Source organism: Ovis canadensis, chromosome 4 (genome assembly GCF_042477335.2).
Source record: "Ovis canadensis isolate MfBH-ARS-UI-01 breed Bighorn chromosome 4, ARS-UI_OviCan_v2, whole genome shotgun sequence".
Lineage (NCBI taxonomy): Eukaryota > Metazoa > Chordata > Mammalia > Artiodactyla > Bovidae > Ovis > Ovis canadensis.
Window position 1 is genome coordinate 26,909,755 of NC_091248.1, and position 19,839 is coordinate 26,929,593.

General features: G+C 38.2%; 1 protein-coding gene and 1 pseudogene across 19 annotated transcripts in view; one reads left to right on the forward strand and one right to left on the reverse strand.

Moving 5' to 3' along the window:
• The window catches only part of PPP1R9A (protein phosphatase 1 regulatory subunit 9A), a 342,780-nt gene that overhangs the window by 291,398 nt on the left and 31,543 nt on the right, over nt 1-19,839 (forward strand). For all 19 annotated transcript variants that reach the window (XM_069587440.1, XM_069587435.1, XM_069587443.1 and 16 more), the window contains one exon: nt 99-270. In XM_069587440.1, the coding sequence (XP_069443541.1) occupies nt 99-270 (172 nt within the window). The remainder of the gene's footprint in view (nt 1-98; nt 271-19,839) is intronic.
• Nucleotides 12,761-12,855, reverse strand: LOC138439946 (small nucleolar RNA U3; annotated as a pseudogene).

Here is a 19,839-nt window from a genome sequence, read left to right on the forward strand (position 1 = left end):
AATTATAAAAAAATAATAGGGTAGTTCTGCCTAGTGCTTGGAGAAGAGTGCTGCTTTATGGTTTCATGAGTGTATTTTTTTCTCTCTCTCTCTCTTAGATCAGAGATTTGGAAGCTGAGGTGTTCAGGCTACTGAAGCAAAATGGGACTCAAGTTAACAACAACAACAACATCTTTGAGAGAAGGACATCTCTTGGTGAGGTCTCTAAAGGAGATACCTTGGAGAACTTGGATATCAAGCAGACATCTTGTCAAGATGGCCTAAGTCAAGGTTTGTTCACCCTAACCATAAAAATGATTTTTAACGACTATAAAATTTGGCCTTACGTTCTTGTTTGTTTTACTCAGAGATTTAAAAGGTGCAAAAGCTTTCCTGCTTTGGGAAAGAAGAAAGGGCTTATCAAAATAGTAACCTATCATTTTGCTCTTGTTTTATCAAAAATAAATCTTTGAAGTAAAAAAACAACAAAATTTCAAGTTTGACAAGCCAGATACTCATTTTAAACCACATAAACTTGATACGCTTAATGAACTGCCTTAAACTGATAGTTTATCCCATCTAGGGTGAGTTACACTACTTAGGGATTATGATTTTTTTAATCCCTAGAATGAAGATCTTTTTTATAACATCAGAAGGCTGACTGTGCGCTTCCATCATTTAGAATTCATTGAGTTAAGAAGTTCTGTATAGTTTTCTGCTTCTACCTTGATGACTTGTATATATGTCTCATTCTTTCCTGTCAAAGACCAAATCAGACCAAAACACTGGAAACATTTTCTATTAATAATGAAAATATTAATAAAGCAAATGGTCTTTGTTCATACACCAACCATAAATGAATCACTTATTTTCTTCCCCCAACGCACCTATACATGGATTGCGTCTATAAGAATGAGAATGCTTTACTATGTGTAGTATATTTATAAATTTTAAAATGTGTTAAGAATTTATGAAGGTGAATACATAGGAAGACATAAAACTTTCAGTTTCATCTCTTAAAATTTCTACCTAGTGGGTGTTAGAAAAAGTGGAAATAAAAGAATGTCCTGCAGTAGCATTGTCGTGAAGGGACTGGCGGCTCACAGCAGTGGTGTGACGTGCAGCGAACCTGAGGTCGCTGATGAGCTGTGTGACTCTCTGACGCTCTGTCACACAGATTGCAGTGTCTCCAGTGAGGTCTTCTGGATGAGCAGGTGTTTATATAATATCACTAACTTTTAGAACTAAACTCTTAGCTGTTAAAAATGAAAAGTATTGGAAATTTTCATTTAAAATTGAAGTAATGTTTAGAGATTTGAGTCTCTTCACTAAGTTTATATCCTTTTGCTGTGTTTTCCCTTACTGTGACATAATCTGTAAATAATGCCTCCCAGTGGTTAAAGAAAAGTGTTTAGTACCAACATTACCACTAACTGAAGAAGTGTGTGACTTCAGGAAGGTCATTCAACTTCTCTAGGCTGGTTTTTTTTTTTTACTACGCATAATATAAAAATAGCAACACTTCTTTCTTCTCCCGCCTAAACAGTGTTTGAGATGAAAAAAAGGAAGTTTTATTAGAGCATTATAGAGTTACCATTTTTATATCTGGAGCTCTGTAAGCTGATTTTCCTAAAAAATGGAAATCAAATCAGTGTGTTTTTTCCCACTTTTTTGAATACTTTAATTCTTCAGATTCACTGTAGTTTTTATAATAAACATGTATTCCTGCTGTGCCATACACAAAATATTATCAGTAACCAGTGACTTTGCAATGTCGGATTCATTTCTTTTAGTTCAGAAATTAGAATCTTGTCAAACATATAATTAACAGTATTTATTAAATTATACGACTACAGAAGATCAACATACTTTATTGTTAATATGTTGATTTGGATCAAAACCTTACATTTCTTCAGAACCCTTTTTCTTCTATTCTACACCCTCCATTTTGCCACATAATTATCAGTTTCCCTAGCAACACTGTCGGTTCACGGTGAAATGCAGAGACTACTAATTCTTCCTGAAACCAATTCATGCTTGTGCGGTAGAGGTGGAATCAGTCATCTCAGACATTAGTAGCATACGTATCAAACGGTCCTCTTCCAGTTTTGATGGCAAGGACAGTCAGTGATAAATCTCCTTGAATTTCAATTGCTTGATCACATAAACTAAAATGGCTTGGTCAGTAGCTAGATAGGAATGCTCTGGAAAGCACTTTCCTAAATTGATCCTTTGCTTCTGTTGCTAGGGAACGCTGAAGTCCTTGAGGTTTAGAAAAGGAAGTACAGCAGCGGACCAAACACAGGTCATTTGGCATTTAATTAGCACCCCCACCCCCAAGCACACACCTTTTTGCACCAGGATAGATACAGCGGTGGAGGTCAGTTCTGCTAGTTTTTTCACCCTTGAGGTGCAGGGCTTTGTCTCTTCACCTCCTGTAGACTGTCCAGCTCTGATTTGTTTTCTAAGCACTGGAGTCTTATTGATAGAATGAGTGGTTTAGCATCTTTTTGGGTCTGAGTCAGCTCAGTGAAGCAAGAGGATTATCAATTACAGGTCAGTGAAAAACCGTGTTGGAATGAAATAGTGAGAGAAAGGAAAGAGAGGGTGAAGGAGGCAGAAAAGCAAGAAGAGGAAAGAAAGCATGTAAGCAGTCACTTGTTATCAAGAACTCATCCTCTTTTAGGAACAAGCTTCCCAACTGTGGATGGATTAATTGTGTGACTCTCTTATTAAATTATTGTACATATTTAGAGTGATAAAACCATTTTTCAAATCATGCAAAAATTTACCACAGTTAAATTTCTATTCAAACAACATACATATGGCTTTTTCTATAAACTAAATCTACTGAAATATCTCATTAAAATGTGGACATATTGGGAATTTCCTGGCAGTCCAGTGGTTAGGACTCTACACACTCACTGACGAGGGTCCTGGGTTCAATCCCTGGTCTGGGAACTAAGCTTCCCACAAGCTGCACCATGTAGCAAAAAGAAAAAAGTTGGGAGATTATATATACAAACATATTATTTAATACAGATTGATACTTTTTTCTTAAACTACATAAAGCAAGTATGACAGTTTTTTGTTTTGTTTTTTTTCACCAAGAGACACAACAGACTCTCTAAACCACTTCTAGTTTTCACCGGCATGCCTGGCAGGCGCTAGTTTACGTGTGTTTCAGAAGGTGAACAATGCCAGTTTTGTCCTGCTGCCGCGTTTCATGTTCGTCATTTCTTAGTGTCTGAGGGATGCTGGTCTATGTAAGAGTTCTCTGGTTTGTTTCCAAAGGCCCTGAAGTGACGAGAAGTGTCTGTGGCCACCCAGGTGTTCAAGTCAGGATTAGAAAGAGAGCAGAGAACAGGCTTGTTAGAGAGATCCTGGCAGAAGAAAGAGTTGGAGTTCGAGTTCGATTAAATTCCCTAAAACAAACAAACAAACAAACAAACAAAAACTCACTTAAATAACATGCTCTTACTGAGCCTCCAGGTATTCCAGATGAAGCAGGAGAAGGTTTTTGTTGGTTTAGTTGCCAAGTCATGTCCAACTCTTATAACCCCATGACTCCTGTGTCCATGAACTTCTCCAAGCAAGGATGCAGGAGTGGGTTGCCATTTCTTTCTCCTCAGGGATCAAACCCAGGTCTCCTGCGTTGCAGGTGGATTCTCTAATTACTGAGCCACCAGGGAAGGGTTTGGTATGAAACGAATAGATAATATGAACATTTTAAGAGATGGAGAGGGAGGGTAAAGATGGGAAAAAAGTGAATAAAATTAGAATAATTTTTCCTGATTCAGAAACCTTATGTTAAAGGTGGGACTTTACGTTCAAGGTGTGTCATAGGGTATTTTTGGAGTAAAAGTAGGCTTTGGATGCATGAAGAACAGTTTATACTTAATTCTGTAAGCATTGTGACCCATTAACAGTTTAGTTTTTTCTTAAAAATTGAAAACTCTATTAATGGAAACATAACATTTGCAAAGTCAACAATAATGATAACAAGCAATACTTTTCTAACACAATATTGTAAATCAACTATACTTTACTTAAAAAAATATTTCTGGGAAACAACACAATAGTTCTACAGGGCAGGCAGTGTTTTAAGTTACTTGTAGTAATTCACTTAATTCTCACAACAACTGTAAGAATAGTATTGCTGTCATCCCGTTTTACAGATTAGAAGCTATAGGTGAAGAAATTAAGCCATCTGCCCAGGCTCACTGTGGTGGTTCAGATAGTAAAGAATCTGCCTACAATGCGAGAGACCTTAGTTCAATCCCTGGGTGGGGAAGATCCCCTGAGGAGGGCATGGCGACCTACTCCAGTATGCTTGCCTGCAGAATCCCCATGGACAGGGGAGCCTGGCGGGCTGCAGTCCATGGGGTCACAAAGAGTTGGACACGACTGAGCGAGGAAGGACACAGCATGCATGCTCAGTGAACAGGAGAGCTGTTCTCATCCAGCTCGACAGCCCATTTTGTTAACTATGCAGCTGAACTGTACTGCTTTTTTGGAATCTGCTGCTTCTCAGACCACTGATGGGGACTCTGCCTTCAGAAAAGGCTGAAATCATAAGAAGTCAGAAAATCCAAAGCAATACCGTTAATAGCATGGAGGCATAACAGAAACTGGGTCACTGGTAGGTTTGTAAGTGTAATTCAAGGATCCCTTTGAATTTTGGGCATTACTACCAAATGCTTGTTTTATTTCATACCCATCTACTCAGCCAGTGGACCACTGGTTAAATAACACCGAATATTATCTTTGCCAAAGTATGAACGTGGAATATTATATATAAAGCATTTTATCCTTAGTTCCTTTTCAGTTCAGTTCAGTTCAGTCGCTCAGTCGCGTCCGACTCTTTGCGACCCTATGAATCGCAGCACACCAGGCCTCCCTGTCCATCACCAACTCCCGGAGTTCACTCAGACTCACGTCCATCGAGTCGGTGATGCCATCCAGCCATCTCATCCTCTGTCGTCCCCTTCTCCTCCTGCCCCCAATCCCTCCCAGCATCAGAGTCTTTTCCAATGAGTCAACTCTTCGCGTGAGGTGGCCAAAGTACTGGAGCTTCAGCTTTAGCATCATTAGTTCCTTCAGTTACTTTCTATTTCTTAACCTCAGTGAAAACTGTGCAAGAAGAAGACGACTTAAACTGCAGGATAGCAGATTATAGGAAAGGCTTGTGCTTCGTCGCTCAGTCGCGTCCGACTCTTTGTGACCCCATAGACTGTAACCCGCCAGGCTTCTCTGTCCATGGGGATTTTCCAGGCAAGCATACTGGAGTGGGTTGCCCTACCCTTCTCCAGGAGATCTTCCCAACCCAGGGATCGAACCCAGGTCTCCCGCCTAGCAGGCGGATTCTTTACCATCTAAGTCACCAGAGAAGCCACTTTTATAATAGATTGTGGCTGGAATTAGTCAATTCCAATATCTTTAAAAATACAAATATTTCTTAGCTACCTTTTAGGTTATTTAAGAATATCTTAGAGAAAATAATACCTTCATTCTGTTTCTGCTTTCCCTTAGTCTTTTTCCACAAAGTGGTTTGGCTGTTGTGTGAAAGCCCAAGATTTCTTAAAAGTAGATCTCTAAGACAGCAGTTTGCATTTGAATCCTGAACTCAGTAAGTTGAAAACCTGGGACTTATGGACATGTCAGTAGAACTCTGAGCCTGCTTAGGTATTCACACCAGCCAGTTCTTTTTGGTCATTGGCCCTATCCTTGCTTGTTGTGACCCAGGTGTTAGCTTATTTGTTTGCATTGAGTCTGATTTTTCTGAATTGAATCATTTTTTGATAATTTACTCATATTTAAATAAAGTCTTTATCAAGAAGAGCAAGGGAAAGTAAAGCTACTGTTAGTAGATTGACCTCTTGATCATTAGGAGATGTCCCTCTTTATTTCTAGTAATTGACCTTATTATTGATTTTGCTTGATATTTGAAGGGCTGTGTTATCTTTCTTTTAGTGTCTGTGAGATGTCTTTTTCCATTCTTTCATTACAAATTGTCTGTCTTTTGTAAGCAATGAATGGTTGCCTATTTTTATTATAGTCTCGATCTTAAGTTTAAAATTTTTTCTCAACTTTAGAAAGTTGCTATTTATTTATTGATATATTGAGTTTAAATCTAACATCTTACTGTTTGTAAATCTTTCTTCTTTTTATCTACTTTCTTGCCTTCTTTTGGATGAATCAAATGGGAATTTCTTATTTATTTTTTCCTATATTAACTTTATTCTTTTTGTGTGTGAATACCTGTAGATAAAATTTAGAATATTTGCTGGAGAAGATGGATCGACTATTCATTAAGACGTTCCCATTCCACGGTTGTGGGGGTTTTGTTTGTAAATAAGTTTATTTTTATGATTCAAAACAATTTTTTGAATAATGACAAAGAATTTCTAAACATGAAAGAATCAGTGGCTATATCTTATAACCAATATTTGAAATTGAATGGACAAGTTTTATTACCAGGATTCATTTTATTAAAAATAGTCCATGTGTTGTTTCCATGTAAAGTCATGACTTGTTTTGTTTGAAAATAAGTCCCTACTGCAGTTATGCATAAAAAATATCTTCCATAATTGGAGTGTGACCTGCATTACTAAGTAAAGATTTCATAAATATTCTCAAAGAGTTGGAGATTTGTTTTTCTTTAAAAAGCATTCTTTTTATACAGGTGTCATTCTTAGTGAGCTTTTAATAGAGGGTTAAGGTTTATACTCCCTGGCAAATGCCTTGAGTATATCTTTTTGTATGGCTAATGTAGTATATATCTGTATAGTTGATAGTTAGGTTGGATATGGGGTTAATACAGGTTTATGAGGTTTAAACTAACACAGTTGTGTTCTGGAATAGAGTTCTTCCTGTATTTTCAGATGAGCAGAGTGAACACCCACTGGCTAGCCAGAATTCTCTTTGTTTAAAATAAAACCAGCTACTTGTCACAAAGATAAATGGTGAATCTAGAAATAGATTTTGAAGATCTTCATATACATTATCATGACCACCTGTGTCTATGTAAGAAAGACAAAGTTGGTTTAATAAGAGAAAGCTCATATAATTCACACATTAACTAGAAGGAAAATGTATATAATCATCTTATTAGATGAAGACAAATACTAAATAAAATTGAACACTTATTCATGATAAAAAGTTTCTTAAACTGGAAATACATATGAACTTTCTTGTTATATGAGGGTAACAAGTCTCTGTCAGTTATCATGTTTGGTGGTGAAATGTTAAAATCAAGAATTCCCTTTAAAATGAAGACTACTTTTAACATTTCACCATAACTGTTTATTACACATCTACTCAGTGTTGTCCTAGAGGTCCTATCAAGAAGTAGACAAGATAAGAGATAAAAGATACAAGGAATGAAAAGAAGCAACGTTACCATTATTCACCAGTAATAAAATTAAATACATAAGAAAACCTCAAGAGTCTTCAGATCATCAGATTTATTGAGTTTAACATTCTTTTACAAGCTACCATTTATGATAGCAACAAAAAAAAATAAGGTATCCAGTGTGAATTTAACAAAAGAAGCTCAAGATCCATGAAAAGACATTCAAGATGACCTGTATGAATCAAAAGAGATAGGAAGGCTCAATATTGAAACAATGACATTATGCCAAACTAATCTATGTATTTCCATGCAGTTTCCATCAGAATTTGAACAGGTGATTTTTCAGAACTTGACAGGTTGTTTCCAAAATGTAGGTGGACAAACAACTTGTTGGCCCAGAATAATCAAGATATTCCTGAAGAATACCAAGGTGAGGGAACTTGTTCTTTCAGTTGCTGAGATTCATTTTAAAGCAACAGTATTAAGACAGTGTGGTGTAACCTCAGCAGCTGACAAGTAGACCAGTGCAACAGAATTGAGTCCAGAAACAGACTGGTCCATTCATGTTAGTTTGAGGATAATACAAAGCAGACATGACAGATCAGTGGGGAGAGGATGGACCAACAGATAGCTGGGAAAATTGACCACTCAAGAGAAAACGGAAATTGGATCTGATCTCACACCATTCGTGAAATAGATTTCAAATGGATTAAAGTCTCCACAATGAAAGGCAGCATTTAAAACTTTTAGAATAAAATGTAGGAGAATGCTCATGTGATGTCTTATTTAATACAAAATTTCTAAATTATAAGCAAAATCTGATAATTTTGAGCACAATAATATTAAAAAAATCTGATTATGAAAAGACACTAGTAAAACTTAGAAGCCAAAAATTGAGAGAGGCTTAGCCCATGTAACTAAGAAACAAGTTGGTTATTGTTATCCAGAATATACTTAAACTTACCCAATCATAAAAAAACACAACCAACATAATAGAAAAATGGACAAAACATGTAAGCAATCTGTTCACAAAAGAAGAAACCCAAAGGTTGATGAACATAAATGTTCAGCCTTACTAATAAAAATAAAATGATTGACAAAGACAAAGTTTCATGGTAATATGTGATACCTAGTATGTAGGGGAAAAAAGGAAAACTCATACAACTATTTTGTTAAAATAATTTGAATTATCTAGTAAAATGGAATATGTGCAAATTCTATGGCCCAGTATGTTCACTTCTGTGTATAATGTGTGCTCTCCAGAAATTCTTGCTGTGTGCCAGGAGACATGTTCAAAAATGCGCAGCAACATCATTCATGATAGCTACAGTTAAAAGGTAATTAATCCCGATCAAACGTTTGAACATCATGTTGAGCAGACAAAAAGAAAAATGATTTGAAGATACAGTTCATTACCATGTATGTAAAGTTTGAAAAACAAGCAAAATTAATCAATATATTCTTTAGAGATACTTTTGTGGAATAACTAGGAGAAGAAACCAAGGGTTACAACTAGGAACAGGGCATAGAGAGGGCTTCAGAAGTAATAATTTTCTTAGACTCGATAGTAGGTACAAAAGTATCTTTTTGACTTATATAGATGGTATAATTTTTTGCTTAAATAAAATATTTTTTTAAATATAAAAAATTTAAGTAGAATAATTAAAAGATGAGAATGAGAAAAACCACAAAGGTTTTTTTTTTTAGGCTTAAAATAAATACTAGTTTAAGATTTTTAAGGGAAACTAAAAAGTCAGCATCAGCCATACATTTATATTGATAAGAAAGTTCCTGGACTTTGGACTCCTCCAGAGTATCATTTTTTGGTGAGGCTGTAACCTTGTGTTGTCTGAGTCTTTTCTGCTTTTCCCCGAGTCCTCATTGTTAGCAGATCTTTTCTGATACCTGTGGATTCTAGGCCAGGCCAGACTCCTATCACCACATCTGATTTATTTCCTGATGGAGTCTGAGAATACACTAAACATTCACTTTTGGCACTGGAATCCAGAATATTAAACAAAAGTTAAAGACATAATTAAAGTCAGAATTCAAGAAATGGCAAGATATGAAAAGGGAAGTGAATGCTTGTTCTCCATCATCAGGAGTGTCCTGTGCCAGAGCACGAGATCCAGAGCAGTGGAGTATTATTCCATGCTGGCATGTCGTTTAGCTCTAATTTGAGGCAGAGGAGAATTCTCAACTAGAGTCAAGCTTTCTTTATCATGCATATAGACATCATTTCTTGGTACACTTTCACAATTTTCATTTTTCCTGAACAAATTATGTTCAGTAACTTTTAATCCCCAGTAAGTAATTTTGACCATGAAATATTATTGATTTGCACTAATTAAAGGTTGAACATTCCCAGTAAGTCACTGTGGAAAATTTTAATGAACAAGCCAAATGAGTGAGAAATCAATACTTATTGATTGTTTTCTGGCGTATCATTAAAGCCAAAATCTGTTCTCTTACCCAGAAAGCAAAGCACTTAAGTTGCCTGTCTAGTCTTGTGCAAGTTTTGCATCTGTCTGTGTGTAAGCCATTAAGACTTTTGTTGCCAAATGAACGAGGCATTCAGAAGGAGGCATTGAGTTGCAGAGTGGCAGCTCTCCTAGGTTCATATTTCTCAGTGCATCTTCATAAGTTCCCAGAAGGCACCAGGCCCTTCAGTCACACTGAGAGATGTATGAGTGCTAGAAGAGAGCTAGAGCTGTTTGGATAGAAAGCAAGTGATTTTTGTCAGAATGAGCTTAAGCTTAGTAATTTTCTGTTAATTTTAGAAAAAGTGAGCTGCTTCCTATTTTATTTTGGCTTTTGAGTAAAATTCAAAAGCCAGTTGAACTATAAGGTAGATTGTGATCTTCTGGGAGTAAAGACAGTTTTGACCCAAATGTGGAATATAACTCCTCTTCAAGGAAGTTGTACAAGATAGCTGTGTTTTGAAATGTTTCTTTTGTTTTATAATGTGCTTCACCACGGAGTCATAGGTACATAGTTTGGAAGACGCCATATGGTTATGCTAAGGTAAGTTGACTGAAAGAATAGGCTGGGAAGTTAGGATGGAGGGATATAAAAGTAGAAAGTGTACAAAGTGATTTGCATATGTAGTGTGCACAGTGGGTTCCTGTGGATTATTCAGGATTTCATTTAAGGTGAAATTTATTCTATCAGCCAAGAGCTAAACAGGATCAATCATGGGATCATAGCATCTATAGAATCAAAACTCAAAAAGTGAACAACTGTTTCCAGAATTGGGACCAGAAAATTATCTTGTATGCATAGTTCTGAACAATCTGCAAACCATGTTGTTCCAGTGAAGGTTCAGTCCCTCAGAGTTTTTCTGTTACTGTGGGGCACAGGCATCAGATTATAATTGAATTCTTGTAGGTGGACATGAAGTAATGTTCTACGTTAATACTGGCCCCGATTATTTATGAGAGCTATAGGAAATTCCACTTATGAGAAAAGTTAGGAAACATTAGAATATAGATATACTAAAAATTCTGTTGCTTGTGAGGTTTGTTTGTTTGTTTGGATGAAACAGAAGAGTTTAGGGGCACAAAAAAGTCATTCTGATTTTTATTGTGGTTTTAATGTTTGATTTATTCAAGTTACATTATCAAAAACATCGTTTTTTAATTTGATTTACAAATCTATACTAAGTGATCTTTGAATGTTTAGTTCCTATATATGGACTTAGCTAATTGAACATTGGCAAACATTTTAAATTGCATTTATGAATTGTTATATTTGATTTCCTTTTTATGTACTATTAGCAACTGACAATATTTTCAAGTACTTAAGAAGTTCTTATACAGATCTGTTATTCTTATACGTATTGTAAATTTTAAGTTTTCTTAAATCTTCTAATGCCGTACATAACTGTCTTTCCTCTAGTCAGAAGATACTTTCCCATTTAGGAAGCAAACAACTCTCATCTCAGGCAACAGGTTATTCTCTACCAAAGGCATAAAATCTACCAAAGGCATTCACATGTGAATTTTATTCAGATTTTATGCAGTATTTTATAGTATTCTTTCCATACTATATTCAAGGAAGATGTAGCATCGAATATATAATTTGGGGAGTCACCTAATTAGCATGCTTGTGGTTACTCATATCTAGAGATTTTTGACAGAAAAGCTAACCTGTAGGAGACCCTGAGTAAGAACACAGAAGCTTGTTTATTGTCATGTCAAAGACTCTAGAATGTTAAGAAAAGGGCATTCACATAAGCCACCTTCCTAGACCCAAGTTCTGCACTTGATTTCATAGTCCTACTCACAGAAGTCTGCAGTTCCCAGCCAGTTTGCCCATTTGATTTGATTTATTCAGTTCAGTTGCTCAGTCGTGTCCGACTCTTTGTGACTCCATGAACCGCAGCTCACCAGGCCTCCCTGTCCATCACCAGTGCCTGGAGTCCAACCAAACCCATGTCCATTGAGTCAGTGATGCCATCCAACCATCTTATCTTCTGTTGTCCCCTTCTCCTCCTGCCCTCAACCTTTCCCAGCATCAGGGTCTTTTCAAATGAGTCAGCTCTCTGCATCAGGTAGCCAGAGTATTGGAGTTTCAGCTTCAACATCAGTCCCTGCAATGAACACCCAGGACTGATCTCCTTTAGAATGGACTGGTTGGATCTCCTTGCAGTCCAAGGGACTCTTCAAGAGTCTTCTCCAACACCACAGTTCAAAAGCATCAATTCTTTGGCACTCAGCTTTCTTTATAGTCCAACTCTCACATCCATACATGACCACTGGAAAAACCATAGCCTTGACTAGACGGACTTTTGTTGACAAAGTAATGTCTCCACTTTTTAATATGGTGTCTAGGTTGGTCACAACTTTCCTTCCAAAGAGCAAGTGTCTTTTAATTTCATGGCTGCAATCAGCATCCACAGTGATTTTGGAGCCCAGAAAAATAAAGTCAGGCACTGTTTTCACTGTTTCCCCATCTGTTTGCCATGAAGTGATGGGATCAGATGCCATGATCTTAGTTTTCTGAATGTTGAGCTTTAAGCCAACTTTTCACTCTCCTTTCACTTTCATCAAGAGGCTCTTTAGTTCTTCTTCACTTTCTGCCATAAGGGTGGTGTCATCTGCATATCTGAGGTTATTGATATTTCTCCCGGCAATCTTGATTCCAGCTTGTGCTTCCTCCAGCCCAGCATTTCTCATGATGTACTGCAGATTTGATTTAACATTTATTCAAATTTTAGGTAATGCAGATCTTTTCTGTCAAAGTCTAAAGACAGCTGACAGTGAAGGAGTCCTAAGATATTGAAATGCCTTATTGTCTAAATCTAAATTCTATAATCGCTTTATATTCTCAGAATCAAGCAACTTGTATAAGTGTTTCAAATGATATATGGTGGAATTTAGGATAGCTCATATAGTTTTTTTGTTGTTATTGTTTTTCTGACTTATAGCCACTTCTTCTGTGGGTAGGCTAGTCTAGTGGCATTTCTAAAGAGTCATTCCTGAGATATGAACTACAGAAATGACCCCTGAAAGTATAGTCTTAAAAGATATGGACCGCAAAATCTGGACCTCTCTCTGCTCTGAGAATAGGAGTGTAGACTGACTATAAACTGAAGAAGGCTAAGTTAAATACCAGACTGCACTGGAAAAACACTACGTTAAAACAAATAGCCAAATTATGTTTCAAAGATCATATGGCTAGTTTTGAGATTGCATTTGTTGATAAAGAGGTAAACAGTATTCCTCAATATTTTTCAAAGATTAGCAAATAACATATATACAACAATAAAGTCAGACCTAATTAAAAATTAGGAAACAGTAATCTTTTGATTGATCTAAAAGAGTAAGAAATCAAGTCAGCCTCCTAATATTTCATGAATACTACCTGGGGTATAAAATTTGTCAGGCTTGGGTGGTTGAAAAGAAATCCACTACTAATAGAGTTTAGAGTGAGAGTTGCCCATGGGTGGGTTCCTAACCAAAGTGCTATCATAAGGTGAGCTGAAGTTGTATGACTTGACCTCAAATCACCATATCTGATTCAGTGCATCTTCCCCTACAGCACTAAAACAGAGAAGTAGCTGGAAGGAAGCTAAGCTGTAGGGTCTTCTTTAGTCCAAATCATGTGGCAGTAAAATGGCCAAGCAGGCAGTCAGTCTCCGTGTATGTGATGAAAGATAGCCTTCTCATGTCAGGGCAGGCTGATGGTCACCGGGACCTTGACTGGGTATCCTGGGCTGAGTCCTAGAACACTAGAGCTATCAGATTAGAAGGAAATTGAGATGTCTCTGAAAGACAATATACTAAATGTGTGCTCTTTCTTCTTTGCTAATTTTAATTACATGTCATGTATAGATTTTTCTAAAATATCTAACACAAATTTTTTTTTAACATTACAAATAAGACTGAGGTACTTCCAACCTCTTCGAATCTAATATCTTCTTTGAAAGCAACCACCGTTATCAGTATGAAGTGTATCTTTTCAGTTCACTTGCTATGCAACTATATGGACATATTTACTGTTAGAAAATGTATTTTATGTTGCTGTTTTTTTAATACTTAAAATGAATATACCTGTTGTTCTGCAATTGCTTCAGTCACTTAAGAGTATCCTGCTAATCTTTTTTTGTATGTCAGTAAATAAAGACATTTATTAAGTGCTTATTATGTGCTCTTCCAAGCATTTATATATGTGTTAATGCATTTAGTCTTTATTATGTTGTTATCATCATGCCTGTTTAGAAGCTGAGGATTCTGAGGGAAAGAGCGATTAGATAAATTGCTCAATTTAGTGACAGCCTCTGTTTTGGATTCTGTTCAAGGAGGACTAACCCCAAGTCTCCTCTCGTGGTGACTATTTTACACCATCTCTCTGAAGTACATTAGCCCACCTCTGATACAATATGTATCAACCCAAAGCCCTATGGGCCCATCTTTTGTGAATTTGCAGTGACTGAATGATATGCAGATACTGTTGGAGTTTAAAGATGCCACCAAGTTCCTCATTAAGCTCAGCATTTTGGTTGATAATAGCACAAACCAGGCAGGGTGGTGGTGTAAGGTGTGAGTGTTTTGAGTAGAATAATCCACATAAGGACGCAGAGCAGACCCCATTGTTATGCTGCTCCGGTTCCCTCTGCTGATGTCTGGTCCGTGGGCAGCATTCCATTTACGTCAAAAACAACATCAGTCTAGTGGAAAACCTGAATGACTCACACCATTACTGTAGGGAACTGGTTTCTGTATAATATGATCTATAACATCCTAATTTCACAGAGCGTTTTTCATAACAGCTGCTAAAATTGTGATCAGATCCATTGAACTCTTTTAGAGGATCCAATGTGAATCGATACTGAAGCTGGCCTTAGAATGCAGGTATTTTGAGGTGAAGTCCCCCCACGGGAAGCTGCAGTGTTGCCAGCTGCTTCTCACCTTTTCTGTATCTTTCTGCTGTGTCTATCGATCCCCTGTGTCTGCTCCTCTTTTCTATTTCTAGCTGCATTTGAGTCAGAGATGAGCTGTTTCAGAGTCTGAAGGGTCTGAAAGAAAGAATAGAGAAGAAAGAGAGGGGGGAACAAGAAGCACTGAAGAGCGGGGGCTGAGGGAGAACCCGGGTCCTGAGCTGTGAGAGCAGCGTTGCGCTGTGCTGCTGACTGAGATCTCTGTAGAGGCCGAATGGCCGTGAACGTGGCCGCCTAGACCCTTACACTCTGTGCTTTTTCTCGTGTGTGCTTAGTCGCTCAATTGCGTCCAGCTCTTTACAGTGGTGTGTCCAGCTCCTTACACTGAGCAGCACATAACTTGGAAACGTTGAACCAGCTGAACCATTGTCATCCACAAAACTGACAGCTAATTTTTCCATGTAAAGATTTTATTTCTTGGATAAATACACAGTCAAATAAAATCCCTCAGTTGTTTATATATATATATATATATATACATATATATATATATATATATATCCTTCTGGGAATTTGCCAAATAAGCCCTTGATGGGTATTTTTGTTTGGAACATAAAGTAAGACCAAAAAGAGGTTTCAAACAAGGTGGAAGATTGCTTCTGAAGTTTACTTTCAGACTGGATAGTGGCCTTCTAGGATGAGGCTAGGCTTCTGAGGACTGCGCTCTATCCAGTCTTCCACAGATTAAGTGTGATGTGGTCAGTAGACAAGTCAGTGACCACTCAGCCTTGGTTTTCCTACCTGAAAGAGAAAGCTGGACTAGAACCCCTAAGGTTCAAATTGTAATATTCTGATTCTTACGTGACGTGATTTTAAAAAGCTAGCTTCTACTGGCCATTAGATCACCCTTTAGTTCCCAGCAGCAGAAGTCCTGTATGCATCTTCCTTCTCTCTCACACACGCCCTCTAATACTTCTGAGGAGGGTATTATTTGTGATGTCTTTAGTAGTTGCTTCCTCTGGACATTTCTTCTAACTTCCTTCTGGCATACGAGTTGATGAAGTGAAAGTTCTCAAGTCAATTCCGGTTTTCGGGTTCTTTAAAATTTTTTTTTTATTCCTCAGGATGGGAACACAAATTACTGGTTTATAATCCATTGTTGTTGTTCAGTTGCTAAGTTGTGTCCAACCTTTGCGACCCCATGGGCTGCAGCAGCCCCGGCTTCCCTTTCCTGCGTCGTCTCCCGGAGATCATTCAGCTTCATACCTCTTGAGTCGGTAATGCTGTATAACCACCTCATACTGTCAACCCCCTTCTCCTTTTGACTTCAGCCTTTCCCAGCATCAGGGTCTTTTCTAGGGAGTTGACTCTTCGCATCAGGTGGCCAAAGTATCAGAGCTTCAGCTTCAGCATCAGTCTTTCCAATGAATATTCAGGACTGATTTCCTTTAGGACTGAGTGGTTTGATCTCCTTGCAGTCCAAGGGACTCTCAAGAGTCTTCTCCAGCACCACAGTTCTCAGGCATCAAGTCTTCTGCACTCTATCACTGCTATAAAGAGACCCTGAGATCTTTGTTTTCAGGCCTTCAGAAATTGTCAATTGGATGTGATGTGTGGTTGGCCACTTGGGTAATGGCTCTAAAGCTCTGCTTCTCAGGCTTTAGCTAACTCTGCATTTAGTAGATGTTGTTACATGCATGCTGTCCCGTGGTTTGCACCCAGTCAGCGCTGGCTGATGATGAAACAAGCATCTGAAATTGTTATTTTGTGGTTGTCCAAAACCAAACCAGGCAAATTACTGAAGAGCAATGGAGCAAGGTTCCAGGATAACCTCTACACTCCCAATCCTGCTAATAGCAGTTTTCATGTTCCCTTACTTTTATTTGTTCAGCACTGAGTGATGAAGTAGCTGCTACAGTCCTGGATGTTGTGTACTGTGCTGGGTGCTCCAGAGCTCAGGTTCTGTTGTGCAAGGAATCATGCTCACAAAAGTAGATTGAGCTTCTTTCTTGGGTCTTTTTGTCACTGGGTAACCAAAGCTGTTACTAAACCAGCAAAAGAAGAAATCATCTGAGAAATAATTTTTCTACAGTTTTCAACATCTTCCTTTTTTGATATTCTTCCACATATGTGAAAGGTTAATAATATTTCATAATAACCTGTTGGAGAAGTGAATTTCCTAGTCACATCATATGTGAATTGACAGCTGAAAACCCTGAACTCTAATTGCATTAAAATCTGATTCTCATAATTTGTTCAACATCAGCTAAATTGGAGTACACAGGCTAGTGGCCTAGGAGTCAAGAGACTAGAAAGGTTTGGTAGCTCATCAACTAGCTATATGGATGAGGACAAGACAGTCAGGTTTTCTGAGCTTCAGGAGAGCAAAATATATGCTTGGCTGTATATACTTGGCTACGCTGTCTGTTGGAGCTGTTGTGAGGAACAAGTGAGATGGTGTATGGGACAGTGTTTGGTATTATAGAATGTGCAATCCAAATATGAGATAGATAGACTGTAAGATGTGTGTGTATAGCAGTGTATCTAAATTATTGCATTCCTCTGTGTTGTATTTCCATATTTTATATGTAAACAAGAGCTTGTAAAGTTGATTCTCTCCCAGTGATCACAACTCTTAGTGGACAGTTGCAAGTTAAGAATTTGTTAGAAGGAGGAAATTAAAGTAATCAAGGGGATTTTTTTTTCCCATTGACATGTGAAAAATAAAGAGACTACTGCTTAGAAAATATTTAGCTGTCTTTATCAATAACCTCAGATATGCAGATGACACCACCCTTATGGCAGAAAGTGAAGAGAAACTAAAAAGCCTCTTGATGAAAGTAAAAGAGGAGAGTGAAAAAGTTGGCTTAAAGCTCAGCATTCAGAAAACGAAGATCATGGCATCTGGTCCCATCACTTCATGGGAAATAGATGGAGAAACAGTGGAAACAGTGTCAGACTTTACTTTTTAAGGCTCCCAAATCACTGCAGATGGTGACTGCAGCCATGAAATTAAAAGATGCTTACTCCTTGGAAGAAAAGTTAGGACCAACCTAGATAGCATATTCAAAAACAGAGACATTACTTTGCCAACAAAGGTCCATCTAGTCAAGGCTATGGTTTTCCAGTGGTCGTGTATGGATATGAGAGTTTGACTGTGAAAAAAGCTGAGCACCGAAGAATTGATGTGTTTGAACTGTGGTATTGGAGAAGACTCTTGAGAGTCCCATGGACTGCAATGAGATCCAACCAGTCCATTCTAAAGGAGATCAGTCCTGGGTGTTCTTTGGAAGGAATGATGCTAAAGCTGAAACTCCAGTACTTTGGCCACCTCATGCGAAGAGTTGACTCATTGGAAAAGACTCTGATGCTGGGAGGGATTGGAGGCAGGAAGAGAAGAGGACAACAGAGGATGAGATGGCTGGATGGCATCACTGACTCAATGGACGTGAGTCTGGGTGAACTCCGGGAGATGGTGATGACCAGGGAGGCCTGGCGGGCTGCGATTCATGGGGTTGCAAAGAGTCAAACACGACTGAGTGACTGAACTGAACTGAACTAAATAATATGTATGGACCTAATATAATAAAAATAATAATAGGTATGGGCCTAAAGGAGAAGGCAATGGCAACCCACTCCAGTACTCTTGCCTGGAACATCCCATGGATGGAGGAGCCTAGTAGGCTGCAATCCATGGGGTTGCTAAGAGTCGGACACGACTGAACGACTTCACTTTCACTTTTCACTTTCATGCATTGGAGAAGGAAATGGCAACCCCCTTCAGTACTCTTGCCTGGAGAATACGAGGGACAGAGGAGCTTGCTGGGCTGCTGTCTGTGGGGTTGCACAGAGTCGGACACGACTGAAGCAATTTAGCAGCAGCAGCAGCAGCAGCAGCAGCATGGACCTAACAAAAGCAGAAGATATTAAGAAGAGGTGGCAAGAAAACACAGAAGAACTATACAAAAAATTATCTGCGTCATGAAGACGCAGATAATCACAATGGTTTGGTCACTCACCTAGAGCCAGACATCCTGGAATGCAAAGTCAAGTGGGCCTTAGGAAGCATTGCTACGAACCAAGCTAGTGGAGGTGATGGAATTCCAGTTGAGCTGTTTCAAATTCTAAAAGATGATGCTGTGAAAGTGCTGCAATCAATATACCAGCAAATTTGGAAAACTCAACTGTGGCCACAGGACTGGAAAAGATCAGCTTTCATTCCAAACCCAAAGAAAGGCAATGCCAAAGATTATTCAAACTATCACACAATTGTACTGATCTCACATGCTAGCAAAGTGTAATGCTCAAAATTCTCTAAGCTCCAACAGTACATGAACCATGAACTTCCAGATATTTGAGCTGGATTTAGAAAAGGCAGAGGAACCAGAGATCAAATTGCCAACATCTGTTGAATCATAGAAAAAGCAACAGAATTCCAGAAAAACATGTACTTCTGCTTTATTGACTATGCCAAAGCCTTTGACTGTGTAGATCACAACAAAATGTGGAAAATTCTTCAAGAGATGGGAATACCAGACCACCTGACCTGCCTCCTGAGAAATCTGTATGCAGGTCAAGAAGCAACAGTTAAAATGGGGCATGGAACAACAGACTGGTTCCAAATTGGGAAAGGAGTATGACAAAGCTGTATATTGTCACCCTGCTTATTTTATTTATATGCAGAATACATCATGCAAAATGCCGGGCTGGATGAAGCACAAGCTAAAATCAAGATTGCCGGGATATGCAGAGAAATATCAATACCTCAGATATGCAGATGGCATCACCTTTATGGCAGAAAACAAAGAACTAAAGAGCCTCTTGATGTAAGTGAAAGAGGAGAGTGAACAATTTGGCTTAAAACTCAACATTCAAAAAACAAAGATCATGGCATCCGGTCCCATCACTTCATGGCAAATAGATGGGGAAACAATGGAAACAGTGACAGACTTTATTTTCTTGGGCTCCAAAATCACTGCAGATGGTGACTACAGCTACGAAATTAAAAGACGCTTGCTCCTTGGAAGAAAAGCTATGACCAACCTAAACAGCATATTAAAAAGCAGAGACATTACTTTGCTGACAAAGGCCCGTCTAGTCAAAGCTATGGTTTTTCCAGTAGTCA